The sequence below is a fragment of the Cryptosporidium parvum genome, chromosome 3 (assembly GCF_000165345.1).
Source record: "Cryptosporidium parvum Iowa II chromosome 3, whole genome shotgun sequence".
Taxonomy (NCBI): domain Eukaryota; phylum Apicomplexa; class Conoidasida; order Eucoccidiorida; family Cryptosporidiidae; genus Cryptosporidium; species Cryptosporidium parvum.
Window position 1 is genome coordinate 672,672 of NC_006982.1, and position 14,369 is coordinate 687,040.

The following is a 14,369-nucleotide window of genomic DNA, read 5'->3' on the forward strand; positions in this document are numbered from 1 at the left end:
TTCTAAATAATATTAATTTTCCCCTCAACCAATTTAAACTCCAAAAAATGGTGTTTTCTACCAAATAAGAATGTATAGAACTTTGTTAACAATCTTTGATACATATTCTCGGAAAAAAAATTCATATCACCGGAATCTAATATATTTCCGTTTGCTGAATTAAGATAATTTTGCATGTTATCACTAGAAATTTCATTTTCAATTTCCAATCTAATAGAATCGAAATTGGTATAATAGAATTTGTCAAACATTTTTGAAAGAATTTTATAAGTGTATTTACTAGAAATATGAGAATACCTTAAAATATGGCTTTCTGAAGCAACCATTTCAGAAACAATATTCTGCGATTTTAAAGCAAAAAGCTGAGGAATTAAGTAGTTAATTAGTTTCTTTTTATATATCAACAATGTCCTGAGGAATACTCCAATAATCGTCAATTCTTCAGTATCATAATACCTAATATTTAATACATTACATATACGTTTTCCAATATGAATAGAAGAATTATCTTTTTCTCTTTTAGTATTCATTAATATTGGAAAGATTAAATTTGAAAATAGTCGAGTTCCCAAAAATAAATAGGAAGCGGAGTTTAAAATAATGTTGAGACAGCAAATTAGTTCAAGAGTAGTATAAGAAGAAGGCTTATAGTATTTGCTTGCCAAAATCTCTTTCATACGCACAGATGTAATACTATTTAATATATGCTTTTTGAATGACGAATTCAAGCCAATAAATAACTTCTTTTTATTAAGATCAAAGAATATTACTTTATCATTAAATTCTATCAATGTTTCACCAAAAACAAACCAGTATTTGAGAAATTGTCGCTCATCTGAGATACTTAAAATGAAAGATAGCATATTCAATGCAAATTCAGAAATAATTTTTTTATGTGAAATAGTGCACTCGAGTAATGGTTTATCATTATCAGAATCCCTAATTTGCATGTTTTCATCAAATACTGAAATTTTAACTCTATCTAATACATAGGTATATTGTAATAGCAGATAAAGAATGTCACAAATAATATGATTCAGTTTTTTTGAACAGTATTGATCAAATGCCAATTTAGAAATTCCATTCAAGCATTCGTAAAGGCTAGAGAAATTATTATCGATATTCATTTTAGCTGTCAAACTATTGATATTTGCGATCACTTTGTTAGTTAGGTTATTTAGTAGTGTAACATTAAATAGCTTTCTAGATACTAATTCAATTGAAAATATTACTGAAAAATGGATGCTTTCCATATTGTACAAAATACCATTATATATCTTGTATAAAAAATCACAGAAATTACCGTCAACATTGGAAAATAAACTCGAATTTTCCTTTTTAAATATTAATTTAATAAAATCAAAAAACTCCGTAGAGGTATTGTTACAAGATTCAATTACTTGATTTAAGTATAACATAATCGCCTCAATTAAAAGCTCAAAAAAGTTGATTTTAAGTGGCCTTAAAATATTAAAAATTAGGATATTAATACTGTAATAATTTGAATCCATAAACAAATCTAAAATCAATTTAAGAATTTGGTTATATGTAACAATTTGAAGTCCAATTTTATTTTCAAAATTAGGCAAATACAGTATAATTTTTGTTGTTAGTAATGAATTATTCAAATACACAAATAATTTTTTTTGTTCATCGTATTGGCTATCTTTAGATAAATGATTAATAATTAGTGTGATAATATCCAATTTATGTTTATTATTTTGTAATTTTTCAACAAATTTAATAGTCAAATCTGCATCTTTCGATAAATTTTTCAGTAAATCATTTAAAATATGGGAAATACAACTACCATCAGATAAAATTAGGTTTTTATATGTTTTAACCGGAAATCTTTCATTCTTCAAAAAAATGTAATATAATAGCTCAAAAGAAAATATTGATATTAAATTCTGATTAATGGATTTCAGGAATTTTAATACTAACCAATAGTTGTTCCATATCTTTGAAAAATTTAATAGGTTGGTTATACTTTTTTCTTTAGCAATTATTTGTTTAATTAATAAAGCTTTATATTTTGGAAAAAGCTTAAATAGTTTTGTAAATTTTCTAAATTGATCATTTTTCACCAGTAAATGAATATCATTTATTTTTGCTTGATCAAACTTAATAGTTAGAAATTTAAGAACAAGCAGATGTATTATTACAGCCACATGTCTTATACTTTCTTGTTCTAAACTTTGAGTGTAAATATATAATAGTGCTTTATAACAATACATTGGATGATTTAAAAAAACTTTAATGTGATGTTCACTTATAACCGGTATCTTGTATTCGTAGTTAGTTATTAAATTTTCCGTTAAGTAGTAAATTTCTAGATATGAAATTAAGTTGGTTTTTTTGCAAGAATTGTTTCGAATATAAATCCGCTCAATCATATGCAATAATGGTAAAATATCACTAAATGGTAAAATATCTAAAAACATTTTCCACCTTTTTAATGAAAAATCAGAATTAAATTTAATTAAGTAAATTGGAACCTTCTCTTCATATTCAAGTAACTTCGAAATATTAACTTTTGTTGAAACAAGAGCTCGGACTTTATGAATAATTTGAATATAGCTGCGGATTGTTGAAACAATTGATAATAAAGATTTGATTGAACTTAAACTTCTAGGTAGCAAATTTTTTATAGATAAAATAGAAATTAATGATAAGCAAATCAAAATTTTGGTTCTTTGATTAACATTCGCAGAATTAATAATTAATTTAGATTTATATCCATTATTAAAAAGCAAGTCAGCTGAACAATAAATAAGTAAATCGTATTTATTGAAATTATTGAAAACTAAATCAGGATATCTCAGATCTGATTTAATAAATTGATTATTGAAAAACAAGTCAAATATTGTATTTTCGTAGTTTGAATCTTTAACAGTGTAATAATAACTGCTTGAAAAACACTTTTCTAGATTGCTTTGAATCTTTTCTTCATTAAAGATTATATTCTTATCATATATTGGAGTGCTTTTATAATTCAATAAAAAACTTAAAAAATGTAATGGAGAGTTGGACAATAGTGTTTTTTCAATGATATTTAGCAAGGAACTATTTTCAGTAGATATTCCGTTCAAGAATTTACTATTTTTTATTAAGTAAAATGATATTTTAATTGTTTCTTCGTCAATATATTCTTTGTTTGAAACAGAGTTGAATAAAATTTCAATTGCGAGATTTTGCGACCCATAAATTATTAGAGTTGTTATTTGGAGTTTAATTATGCTCTTCCAAATAAGATGATCCTCATTTATGCATACAAATTTTTTGATTATAAATTTAAGTTTATCCAAAATTAAAGAGTGCTTATTGATAATTGCTAAAGAAGGATTAGAAAGAAATATATCCATAAGTATTTTTTCCTTGTTATTTTCAAAAATAATTGAATTTGGATGGTAATAACTGAATTCAAAATTATTACACAAGTTTGGACATAGCTTTTCAAACTCAATTTTTGAACAGGCTCTAAATATTGGGTAAATTTCCGTTTCATTGGGAGAATATTTAACCAACTCATTAATTATATTAGAAATGAAAATATGTTCGCATATTAGTTTAAATTTAAAATCCATAGTTTCATTATTTAATACAATTTCTTTGTTCAATTTATTTATAAATATTGTAAAATTATACAGAGGTGGTTCCAAATACTCGTAGATACGATTGAATAATTGTAAAAAAAGATCCATAAACTCACATTCATTCGTGGATGTGATATATTGCTTAATTTGCTTCACTATATCTCCAGTAGATATTTCGATATTTAGGTTTTCTACGATCAACAATTTCTCTAATAAATAAAAAATTAAACCGAGTAAACTTCCTAAAGGGTAATTTGGAAGCCTTATTGAATCGGTTATTAAATTATATATTGATATTACTGTATTTAATAAATCAGTTGTATAAAATCTTGGAAGTTTGCTAATTAAGTTGATCAGGAAACATTCAGCATTTATTGGATTGTACAAAACCTTAAATATATCATAAATTGTAATTTCATGAATAACGCTTATTGGAATCTCTCTATATAAATCAATAAATAACTGATGTTTTTCAATAGACTCAATGGAAAAAAATATATTATTTAGCCAGTTTCTAAAGCTTTGAATAGATTGTGGGCCTTGATATAAAACTGAAACATTTTTGCAAAAGGGACAGCAAATATAATCAGATGGTATGAGACTATTATCAATTTTCAAAATTGATGAATTTAACTTCTGAATAGTTAGATCCTTTTTAAGGTATTTAATTATTATTGAGCTCTTAGGGGTACATTCATAAACTTCGTCTATATATTCTTGTATCTCTAATGCATTTACATTTAACAATGGCGAATCCCTACCATTAATGCATAACAAAATAAATTGAATTACTCTGATTGGACATGCAATGAATCTGTTCGTTAAATTGTTAGTTAGTTTACTATTTTTGACGAGTATTTTAGATATTTTACAAAATAAATCGATCGTAATATTATCCTTCTCATCAAATAAATAATTTATTACTGACTCTTCTAAAGGAACATGCGCATTCGAATATAAAGAACTTGTTAAATTATTCTCACATTTGTAAATAAAGTTAGCATCTTTATAATAAAATTGCTGAAAATATCCTGAATAGCAGTACTTTTGAACCAAAGGTTGGCATCTTAATATCTTTGTAGATTCAAAGCCATCTTTATTTAATTGCTTATCATAAAGAGAATTTAAATAAGAAATACAATAATAGCTTCCAAATAAACTTGAAAATAGCTTACTGAGTTCTGAATATGAAGAATCTGAAAACTGTTCTATTACCAACTTGAATCTATTTATAGGTGAATTGATAATAAACTTTATAGGGTCCAATATTTTCTTACAAAATTTTATATTTCTTTCAAAGGCAATGCAATATTGCTCCAATATAGAATAGAAAGAATAAAGCACTATTATAGAGTCGAAATGAAAAATCAAATGTTTTTCTTGTAAATTATTTAGCAAAATACTTTGATCTGCGATTTCAAAACCTAAGTGCTCGATTATAAATGTTAAAAATGGCAATGCAAAATCACTAATATTTAATGTATTTTTTACTATATGAAAGCAGCGTTCAATAGACCATTGAGATATGCTTTCAATAGAGTCATGGAATGTATTCTGTTCATTACTAAATAAATGGTTGTCTTCATAACTATCTCCAATTTGTACATTTGTTGGCTTAGGTATTATATGCTTATATTGATCGATATGAAGTGTTTCTGGAATAGAGTTTAGGATTAATTTCCAATATATTCTAAGTTCCGGGTCATTAAATAGTAAGGTTAAGTCATCAATTCGACATTCTGCTGCAGCTATCAATGCAACCTCCAACATTTTATATTGATTTAATTGAGTTCAATAGTGGGGGTATTTGAGAAAGCATTAAACCGCATAATGCAATTCGAATCGTCGGAAATAATATATAATTATCGCTTTTACCGCCAACTAAGTTTGACAATTTACCAATAAATTCCTAGAGGCACTAAGAACAATTATAAGTATGGTTGTTCATACTGAAATAATTCAAACAAGCAATCTAGACTTAGCAAAACAGATTTTATCAGAGGAACACGAGATTTCGGGTGAGATTTTTTGGTCTTTGCTGTTTTGGAAAATGCCAGAGTTATTTTTTTTATCAGTTTCAAAATCAACGCAAATTTCAAAGGAACAGCTTTCTAATTCATTGAACAAAATTATATTAAATGATTTCAGAGATGCATTCAACTCAATTATAATAATTTTGGCAAAACTTACTGATTTAATAGAGATACAAACTATCTTGCCTAATGAGTCTAACTCATTAAATAATACTTCTATTCCAAATCTAACAGAAGTCATATTTCTATACACTACTATTATCTACACCATATTCCCATACTTTAATGAAGAGATATCTCTTATAGAATCTCAGGGAATTCAACTTCTTCCGCTGCTTAGTAAAGCTAAAAAAACAGTAAACAAATTCAGCTTGATTTACAAAGATCTCGATAGAATAATTGAAAAGATCAGCCAGATTCATGAAATCAAACGTGGACTACTTAAGGGGGTCCTTAGTGGAATTGCAAACCAAATTACGCAGGTACCTATAATTAAGCAACTAACATTTGAATAATATTAGTGATTATTACGTGTTTATAAGCATTAATAATTCTATTAAATTTGTTTGCATTAGCTACTTGTTATTTATTTCTTCTTGAGATTCCTTTACGCATTTCTGTACCATTTTATAGTATTCTAATTTGTTCTCAATATAAAGTTGTGCAGCTTCTGCATTTGCAGGAGAATTAGGGTTCGGGTCATTTAATAAGGATTGAATACAGGTAAGAATCGAGCATACATCAAGAACAGGGCTCCAGTGCTGTTGCAAAATATCTAGGCATATATTTCCATTGTTATATATATTCGGATGGAAAACTCTTGTCACGAATCTTATCTTAGGAGCTTTATTGGGGTATTCTTCAGTAAATCTAATATCAAGTTTGAATATTCCACCTTCCCATACTGTTCCCTCAGGTCTATAATAATTAATTCATGATAAAATATCTAAAGTTGAGAAACTAACCCAAAAATTACCGCATCCCAATGTAACATCTCATCGTCAATAGGTGTTCCGCAGATACCATGCGGTGGATTATTTGAAAGTTTTGCGAAGTCTCTTAGAAGCCTACGTTTCTATCAAGTATAAAGTGAAAAATAGTTAATTAAATATAATAAATAAACCTACGGCTTGAAAAGACATATTTTATCACAAATTTATTACTAATAATTCCGCGGCTCTGTAACAGTTTTCATATTTTCATAAAAATGGATTCACTCTTTTCAAGAATAAATATTATCTTTTGCTCATTTGTAATTTCTTTGGCATGCTGTGCAGTTGGGAACTTTGCATCTTCATTTATTTACAAAGAACTCCCAATAGGAGATACTGAATTACACTCCATACTTGACTTAGGAATTAGCCCATACTTAAGGAATGATCAAGCAAATATTGCGCTCAACATTAATACAAACCTTTCTAATTCTCTGAACTGGAATACAAACCAAATCTTCACATTTATATATGTAAGCTATAAAAATAAACACCAAAATAATTACGTAACAGTTTGGGATGATATTTTTTCAAAAAAAAAAAACAAAACAAGTTTTTCAATGAAAGGAGTGATAAATAAATATCCAATTAGGGATATCGGGAGAAACCTTAGAAGCAAAAGTATAAATCTTAATATCGCATTCTGCTACATGCCAATTGTGGGTAGCATTAAATATCACCATTTAAAAGTGTCGACTGAAAAAAAATTGCCAGTGAATTATTTTCAATATAAATGATTGTATTAACAATAAATAGTCAATATTACTTCTAAATTACAAAACTTATCAATAATTTCCTAGGCTATTAAGTGGTTATTTTTTAGTAAATACTTTGATTTCTTTCTTGAAAAAATAGATTGAAGCTGATAAAATAAAAATATAGAACATATTTTTCAATTTTAGTACTGGGGAAACTAACTGGAAGAAAGAAGGCTCATCAGAACTATTAAAAAGGCAATTCTTGTATAGGTTATCGTTGTTATAATTTGAACAAATTTGAGGTAGTCTACTCCAGTAAATTTCCTCTTCAAAAACTTTTTGATAAACGTTGGTTAATGTTTTGAGAATAGAAAACCTATCACCGTCAAAATCTATCAGTAAAAATTCTGAAGCAGCTACGTTGCGTGAAAGCTCCAAAAAGCCTTTAATCTTAGACATGCTAGGAATTCCCCTAACTTTGCTCAATAGAGCAACTTGAACAGGCTGGATAAATAATTCTCCAATATCTTCGTCGGCCTCACTATCAATCATATTACTTGCATTTCCAGAATTCCTTCTAATATTGATATATTTTTGACGAGAAATATCTAGCGCTCTAACAATTTCTTGATTTTGAGCCATTCCATCTAATCTATCATGTATAATAACTAAACAAATTATTCTATTTAAACTGTTAGACTCGCATAGATTCTTAGCATTACTGCTATCAATAAAAGGTACATAAATCTGTTGCGTATAAAGCAGCGACTGTTCTAGTTTCTGTACTAAGGAGGTGGGCCTATTGATAAAGTTAAATAATTGATCATCTATTTGCCTGGTTTGCAAAACATCTTCATTTGAAAAGCCCCCAAGTGGAATGATAATCTCTGGAGTTAAGTCTGAATCCTTAAATATGTGCGGAAGCGCAATTAAGTATGGTTTATCATATTCTATTCCCCATTTATAAAGTATGCTATTTTTTTTGTTATTTTGATAATATGCTAACTCGAAAGTTGAGCTCCATCTTAATGCAAATGAACGAATTAATAATGTTGGTGAAGGTTTGTTAGAAAGAATTAATATTTTTGGCCTATACAAATTATTCTTTTTTAACCATCCAGTTAACGATTTCTCTGAATTTAATAGACCCAAAGTCATCGGAAAAGAGTTGGAGAGAAATTCCAAGAAAGATTCTAAACTTGGATCATAAATTTTGGAATACATTTCGTATTGGTATCCACTTGTGATAATAAAAATTGCAGGAAATACCTTTACGCTTAATGGTAGTTTTTTAAGTAATGAATTTTCTTTTTTGGCGTGAATTCTTCCAAATTTGTAATATTTCCCCATTTCTTCAATAGATTCCTCCCAAATAGAAGAAAAATGGTGACAAAGTTCATCATGATCCGTATAAACCTGTATAACCCATGAATTAGTTTTCTGAAGCATTACCAAGTTGTCAAAGTTATCGGATGTTAAGGTAACTGCAGCTGAAGGAATTATCTCAATCTCACCGCCTTGAGTAGTATCGTAAACTTGTCTTTTTTCATTATCACCCAGTATTTCATATGCTTTCGAAATATCTCTAAACTTCTCCAAGCACGGTTCACAATCTGGATTTTTGTCAGGATGCCATACCAAGCTAAGCTTTCTGAATGCCTTTCTGATTTCTAAGTTAGATGATTTCTTTGTTACCCCCAAAACTTCGTAGTAATTCTTTTGGTTTTCATTTTTGTTTAGCTTCCCACTAATGCTGTAAAATTCTTCCCCTGCTCTTAAAATAATTGTGGAGATCAAAATACAAAGAATTAACAATAATATAGATAGATTTATTATTGTCTCCTTAAGTTCCGCCCATTTGAAACTTTGAAGGTAACTCAGTAAAGAATTTTGTGATGATTGAAACTTTTTCAAGTTATTCTCTGTGGTGCCATTAGTGTTCCCAAAATTAGCATTTCTCTGCAGTACAGAATTTAATTCTTGCTTATTGCTGCTTTTTTTTTTACCCATTTTTGAAAAAAAAAACTTTCACAAGACGATAAATACTAATACCGCAAGATAATTTATTTTCAAAAATGGAGGAAAATAATCAAATATCGCTTTCCCTTTTAACTTTTTTAAGATATGAGTATTTAAATTATTGTATAAACAAATCATCTGAATTAATTTCAGATGAAAAGAATTTTCAGACTGTAAAACACTCTAAAAAACTGTCAATAAGTGGATTACAAGTTTGCAAAGACTCACTAATAAGAGAACTTTCTATGTCAACTCTCGAAGAATCTGGATTTTATTTGGGAATTAGATTAGTTGAAAGGTTAGTGACACGGTTATTCACTGCGCAGCAACACATACTTTAGATTATCAGTATTCCGCCACAGAATTTATGATCAAAAAGAAATAATTAAATTTATTTGCAAAGACTTATGGAACTTCATATTTCTCAAACAAGCAGATAGGCTCAAGACAAACAGAAGAGTAAGTTAATATTCTAATTAATGTTTTGAAACACGTTTTCAGGGTGGTTACGCAATATTAGATAACGAGTTAATATGGCTTTCAAAACTGCCAAGCTCGATTAGCGCAAACTCTAGAAAAGTGCAATTTGAACCAGCAATCAACGTCATTATTGTATGTGGAATTATCAGAGGAGCATTACAGCATTTAGGGCTTACGTGCTCAGTAGCAGCAGAAGTCAGCAAGATTCCTTCTTGTAAGTTATTGTCGCGTATATTTTATTTTAATTCAGTTTTAGGCACGTTTCAAATACGTGTATATGCCCCATCAAGGTAAAATAGTAAGAAAATATTCAAATTTACTCTTTGTAAAATATTGTGTAATATTACATTAATTGCAATTCATATGCCCCACATTTTCATGTGGAAGGTGTGTGGCGCCATTCAACGAGCGGTTAACAAAAATTTATACTAACAAATTAATTATTTCTTGATTCAATAGAGAAATAATGATATATTTTTTAAATAAATTACTCATTGATACACAAGATTGTACGTTTCAATGCGTATAGCTGGAATAAAGAGTAACTCAATTACGCCTTTGAGGCAGCCATTTGAAACATTTGTTACAGGGAATGATGGAACGTATAAGAGTATTGATAGATGGAGGTCAAAATATTACTCTTCCAACGATGATTATTTGTCTCCAACGTTCTTGGATGACTCTTGCTCGTTATCATCATCTCCAATATTTCATGATGAAACTCCAAATACCACCATAGGTACGCCGGTTACCTCTCCGCGTAAAAAGAGTAGTAGTACAAGAAAAGTCAGAGTTTCAATTGACTCTGTTCTCACTAATTCTAATGAAAATACACCTACAAACAACCTAAATTATAAAAGGCCACCTTCAATTGGTACTCCAATACTCACCCCTCCATCAGCAAAAACTGCTGTTCATGACAATGAGGGATTTTTGATACCTGACCTACCAGGGACATCAAGGACGAGGAATTTTAGGAGCAGTCACCGGAACGATATCTCAAGAAGCTGTAATAACTACTCATCTGCAGATCCCGTTCACATTACAATGCCGCCAAGACTAGGACTGCCATCACAAACTCCATTGAATATGAAAGACCAATATAGAAAGTCCCCTCTTCCTGTTGTATCAGCAAACTTGGATTACAGAACGGTTTACATGGGTGACAAACTGGCAGCAAGGGCAAAAGATTTAAGGAGGAATTATACTGTATCTCTTCGTGAAGCTTCTCCCTTTTTTCGTAATAATTATGAGTATGATCATTCTTATTCAGAAAACCCTACGATTCATGAGGATGACCTTATTTTGCATCGCGGGGAAATACTTAGAAACAAATACTCAAAGTTACACAGGGCTCGGCCCAGTACAAACTGTGTGGCTAGTGATCAAAGGAGTAGATCGCTTTCTTCTTATTACTCAGAAAGCGCATCTAGAAAAAATTTCTCTCCAGGATATAGAAGTAACTCCCTATATAATAACTATCGCCACTCGATTTTCGGGAATTTTAGGTGGAATAACAAGAGACGAAGATTAGGAAGCTATATTGCCAGCCAAAATGATATCTTACAACAACATATTCAAATAATCGACAAATCTTTAGATAGATCATCCAATGGTGATTTTGCTCTTTTTGAAGGTGGAATGCTTGACTCTCCAGATAGTAATAAAAATTGCACGCATGAATCAAGCAGTCCGATAAAAAGTAGATATATCAATTCACAAGAACTTAACTTTAATTTAGAAAAAAGTTCAGTAAAAGCCATCTCAAGTCCAAGCAATGAGGTTAAATCAAGTAATATAAACTCTCGTGAAGCAAACAACTCGGAGGCCATAAACTACACAACGGACAATATGAAGAACTTAGAAGTGCCTTCCGATTCGGGAAAGCTTACTTTCAAACATTTTGACTCAAATGAGCCAGACGATCCTGCACAACCCAATGATCAAGATGTTTCATTTAATTCAGTTTTTGGCTCTTCGCAAGCCAACGAATATGGAGAATCTGACATTCAAGACCTATCTGTTGTTGTAATGAGTAGTTCATCAAAAAAGTGTTTACCCTCTGCAATTTCAAATTCAAGTTTGGATGAAATTGTGCCACATCCGATTCCCAACTCGTCTGAAATATCCAATAGAGATATATATGGAGCACCAAATGAAATTGAATCATTTACCAATGACGATAGTCACTCTAATGAGAATAAGCCTGAAAAAAGTAAAAATGTAAAAAACAAAAGGACCAGAGCTGACAGCCAAAAAAAACACGCTAGAGGTAAGACAATAAATAGAAGGCGTCACATTGACTATCATATACCGATAGATCAAGTCAAACCACCACCTGGAATAGGTACAAAACCATTGTCTGATGAGCCTTCAAACTTTGAGAACTCATCCAGAAGATATCCCAAGAGACTCAGGACAGCTCCGCTTAAATGGTACCTGGGTGAAAGGCTGGAATACCATCGAGATGAAAAGAACGAACTTGGCTACACAATTGCCGCTATACACAAGGTTGCAAACCCAAAGATGCTTCCTAATGAGCGTGGGAGTATCCATCCCAACAGTGATATTTCTACATACCCAGCTTCTTGCAAACCTAATACTGATGAACTTGAATTTCACAAAAAAAGTAACCGTGACGTTTGTTCCGACAAATCAAAACCTAGAGCTGAGAATACAAATATATCAAAGAAGGTCAAGTCTAAAGTAAAGCGTGTTTCTGGAAACGATCAAGAAAAAAAATCTAATGCTGTTATTCTTAAAGATTATGAAACAAATGAAGAATTTTCAATGATATCTGTATTTGACAGAAATACTCTATGCTGGGCTGATGTTGAGTACACTGCAGGTAAACCATATAGTGTTGCTCTTTCTTTTATATCTAGTCAAGCAACTTGCTGTGAAATATGCCTTCCTCCTCTAACTGAGAAAGGGCTCGATGAAAGTCAAGATAATTACATACTAGGGCATGTATATATGGCCCCGGATAGTAAATCTTTACAAATAATGATAAGTGATAACAATGTTTACAACATTGGTGTTGGAGACTGGTTCCTAATACCTGACAATACGAACTACAATTTCAGCAATACTTCTGATCATTCAGAAATTTATATTTCTTTGTATGTTATTAAGGATAGTTAGTTATGATAATTTATCTTTTCCCTCTATATCCACGTTCTTCTGAGTATTTTACTTGGTAAATAAGTATTCACCAAATAATCACTAGAAATTGATTGGAATGCTTCTAATTCGCATTTATAATTATGTTCATACATCAGTTTGCATTGCCGACAAAGTATCTCACATTCCTATTTGTGTTAATTGTTACTTGTACTTAATGTTCGTGCTTACCTTTATTGCTGGATCTTCTATTAGTGATTTCAAGGTGGATCTATCTTTTTCGGATAGAATAACCCTTGTCTACAAAAAATTAACTTAACTTTTATAGCATTATAACTTACATCGGATGGAATGAGTTCTGTATCTTCAAAATGTATTCCCAAATAATATATACTTGGACAAGCTAAAATATATAAAACAAAATTATGGAGTAAAGTTTATTGTCATACCTGCCAATTGTGATTCAAAATTGCTTGAACCTCGTACGTATGTTAGGTATATATTGATGCCATGTGGATCAAAGTCCCCTAAATATAAAGCCTATCAGAACTTATAAGAGGTAATAAAAATAAGTGAGAACTTACTGTAATTCCAGATTTACATATAATGTCGGAGACTAATTTCCTAGTTGAAATATCTGGAAAGCCTTTACCTACTTTGAATTATTTATAATAAAAACATTTTTTTACATACCCGTAATTACCAAACAAGGAATCCTATTATAAATCTCTCTCTCCATTAAATACTGAAATATCGAAGCCTTTTCAATAACTAATAAATATTTCACATTTGTCTTTATTATATATTTACTGTCATTTGGATCAAATATATCTGTGATCGTTGCTCCTGACACTCCAAGTTCTTCAACGTCTAAAAAATCTGAATTCTAAGAATAATTTGAAAATATAAAAATGTGAACCCTTACTTTATAAATTAGTTTTATTCTTCCGCCAATCATTCCTTTTGGAGAAGGGAATAATCCAAATGATATTCTTGGTATCTGCAGGATTTCTGAAAAGTCTAAATTTCAGGTTTATTAATTATCATTATTTTGTTTACTTACTTTGCACTATTCTATTTACTTGGGATTGACTCTATAAAGGGTGATTTATTATAAATATTTGTAGTTTAGTACTTACCTTAAAAAGCCAACTATTATGATAGTATAACTCTCTTAATGTTAATTTTCTACCTCTTTTCTGTGCACTATGTAAAACGTTCGCAATTGAAGTAACTAATTAAATTGTTTAAGTAAATTATTTAAAAAACCAACTTACTCTTTGCAATATTAATTACATCATTTTTTCTTCTTGATGAGCCAATAATATATTGATCGCATTGTAAAGATTCAATCCAATTTAGTGTATTAAAAGATGTAGATTTCCCCAAATTAAATAAAACAATATCTTCAATAAAATTCATTTATAC

The 14,369-nt window shown here is 29.7% G+C and overlaps 8 protein-coding genes across 8 annotated transcripts; 4 read left to right on the forward strand and 4 right to left on the reverse strand.

The window, feature by feature from the left end:
• Positions 1–2: 2 nt before the first annotated feature.
• On the reverse strand, positions 3–5,366 carry cgd3_2650 (hypothetical protein; the record flags this gene model as incomplete). The annotated part of the gene is made up of 1 exon (XM_626825.1): positions 3–5,366. The coding sequence occupies one exon, from the start codon at positions 5,364–5,366 to the stop codon at positions 3–5; it is 5,364 nt and encodes a 1,787-aa protein (XP_626825.1).
• Positions 5,367–5,532: 166 nt separating this feature from the next.
• On the forward strand, positions 5,533–6,144 carry cgd3_2660 (hypothetical protein; the record flags this gene model as incomplete). Its single annotated transcript, XM_626826.1, has 1 exon — positions 5,533–6,144. The coding sequence occupies one exon, from the start codon at positions 5,533–5,535 to the stop codon at positions 6,142–6,144; it is 612 nt and encodes a 203-aa protein (XP_626826.1).
• Positions 6,145–6,204: 60 nt separating this feature from the next.
• cgd3_2670 (protein with UBC domain, ubiquitin conjugating enzyme E2) lies at positions 6,205–6,704 on the reverse strand (the record flags this gene model as incomplete). The annotated part of the gene is made up of 2 exons (XM_626827.1): positions 6,205–6,547; positions 6,595–6,704. Coding segments are annotated over 2 exons (453 nt in total), but the record flags the coding sequence as incomplete, so codon positions are not given.
• Positions 6,705–6,746: 42 nt separating this feature from the next.
• cgd3_2680 (possible signal peptidase subunit, signal peptide) lies at positions 6,747–7,358 on the forward strand (the record flags this gene model as incomplete). The annotated part of the gene is made up of 1 exon (XM_626828.1): positions 6,747–7,358. A coding segment is annotated over one exon (612 nt), but the record flags the coding sequence as incomplete, so codon positions are not given.
• Positions 7,359–7,433: 75 nt separating this feature from the next.
• cgd3_2690 (DNAj domain, possible transmembrane domain) lies at positions 7,434–9,329 on the reverse strand (the record flags this gene model as incomplete). Its single annotated transcript, XM_626829.1, has 1 exon — positions 7,434–9,329. The coding sequence occupies one exon, from the start codon at positions 9,327–9,329 to the stop codon at positions 7,434–7,436; it is 1,896 nt and encodes a 631-aa protein (XP_626829.1).
• A 65-nt stretch (positions 9,330–9,394) lies between these two features.
• cgd3_2700 (Trafficking protein particle complex subunit 6B, putative) lies at positions 9,395–10,112 on the forward strand (the record flags this gene model as incomplete). The annotated part of the gene is made up of 3 exons (XM_001388078.1): positions 9,395–9,636; positions 9,680–9,797; positions 9,840–10,112. Coding segments are annotated over 3 exons (633 nt in total), but the record flags the coding sequence as incomplete, so codon positions are not given.
• A 225-nt stretch (positions 10,113–10,337) lies between these two features.
• Positions 10,338–12,962, forward strand: cgd3_2710 (hypothetical protein; the record flags this gene model as incomplete). The annotated part of the gene is made up of 1 exon (XM_626830.1): positions 10,338–12,962. The coding sequence occupies one exon, from the start codon at positions 10,338–10,340 to the stop codon at positions 12,960–12,962; it is 2,625 nt and encodes an 874-aa protein (XP_626830.1).
• Positions 12,963–12,985: 23 nt separating this feature from the next.
• On the reverse strand, positions 12,986–13,962 carry cgd3_2720 (putative topoisomerase VIA; the record flags this gene model as incomplete). Its single annotated transcript, XM_001388079.1, has 7 exons — positions 12,986–13,106; positions 13,150–13,241; positions 13,283–13,344; positions 13,391–13,481; positions 13,526–13,593; positions 13,635–13,811; positions 13,866–13,962. Coding segments are annotated over 7 exons (708 nt in total), but the record flags the coding sequence as incomplete, so codon positions are not given.
• Positions 13,963–14,369: the final 407 nt, after the last annotated feature.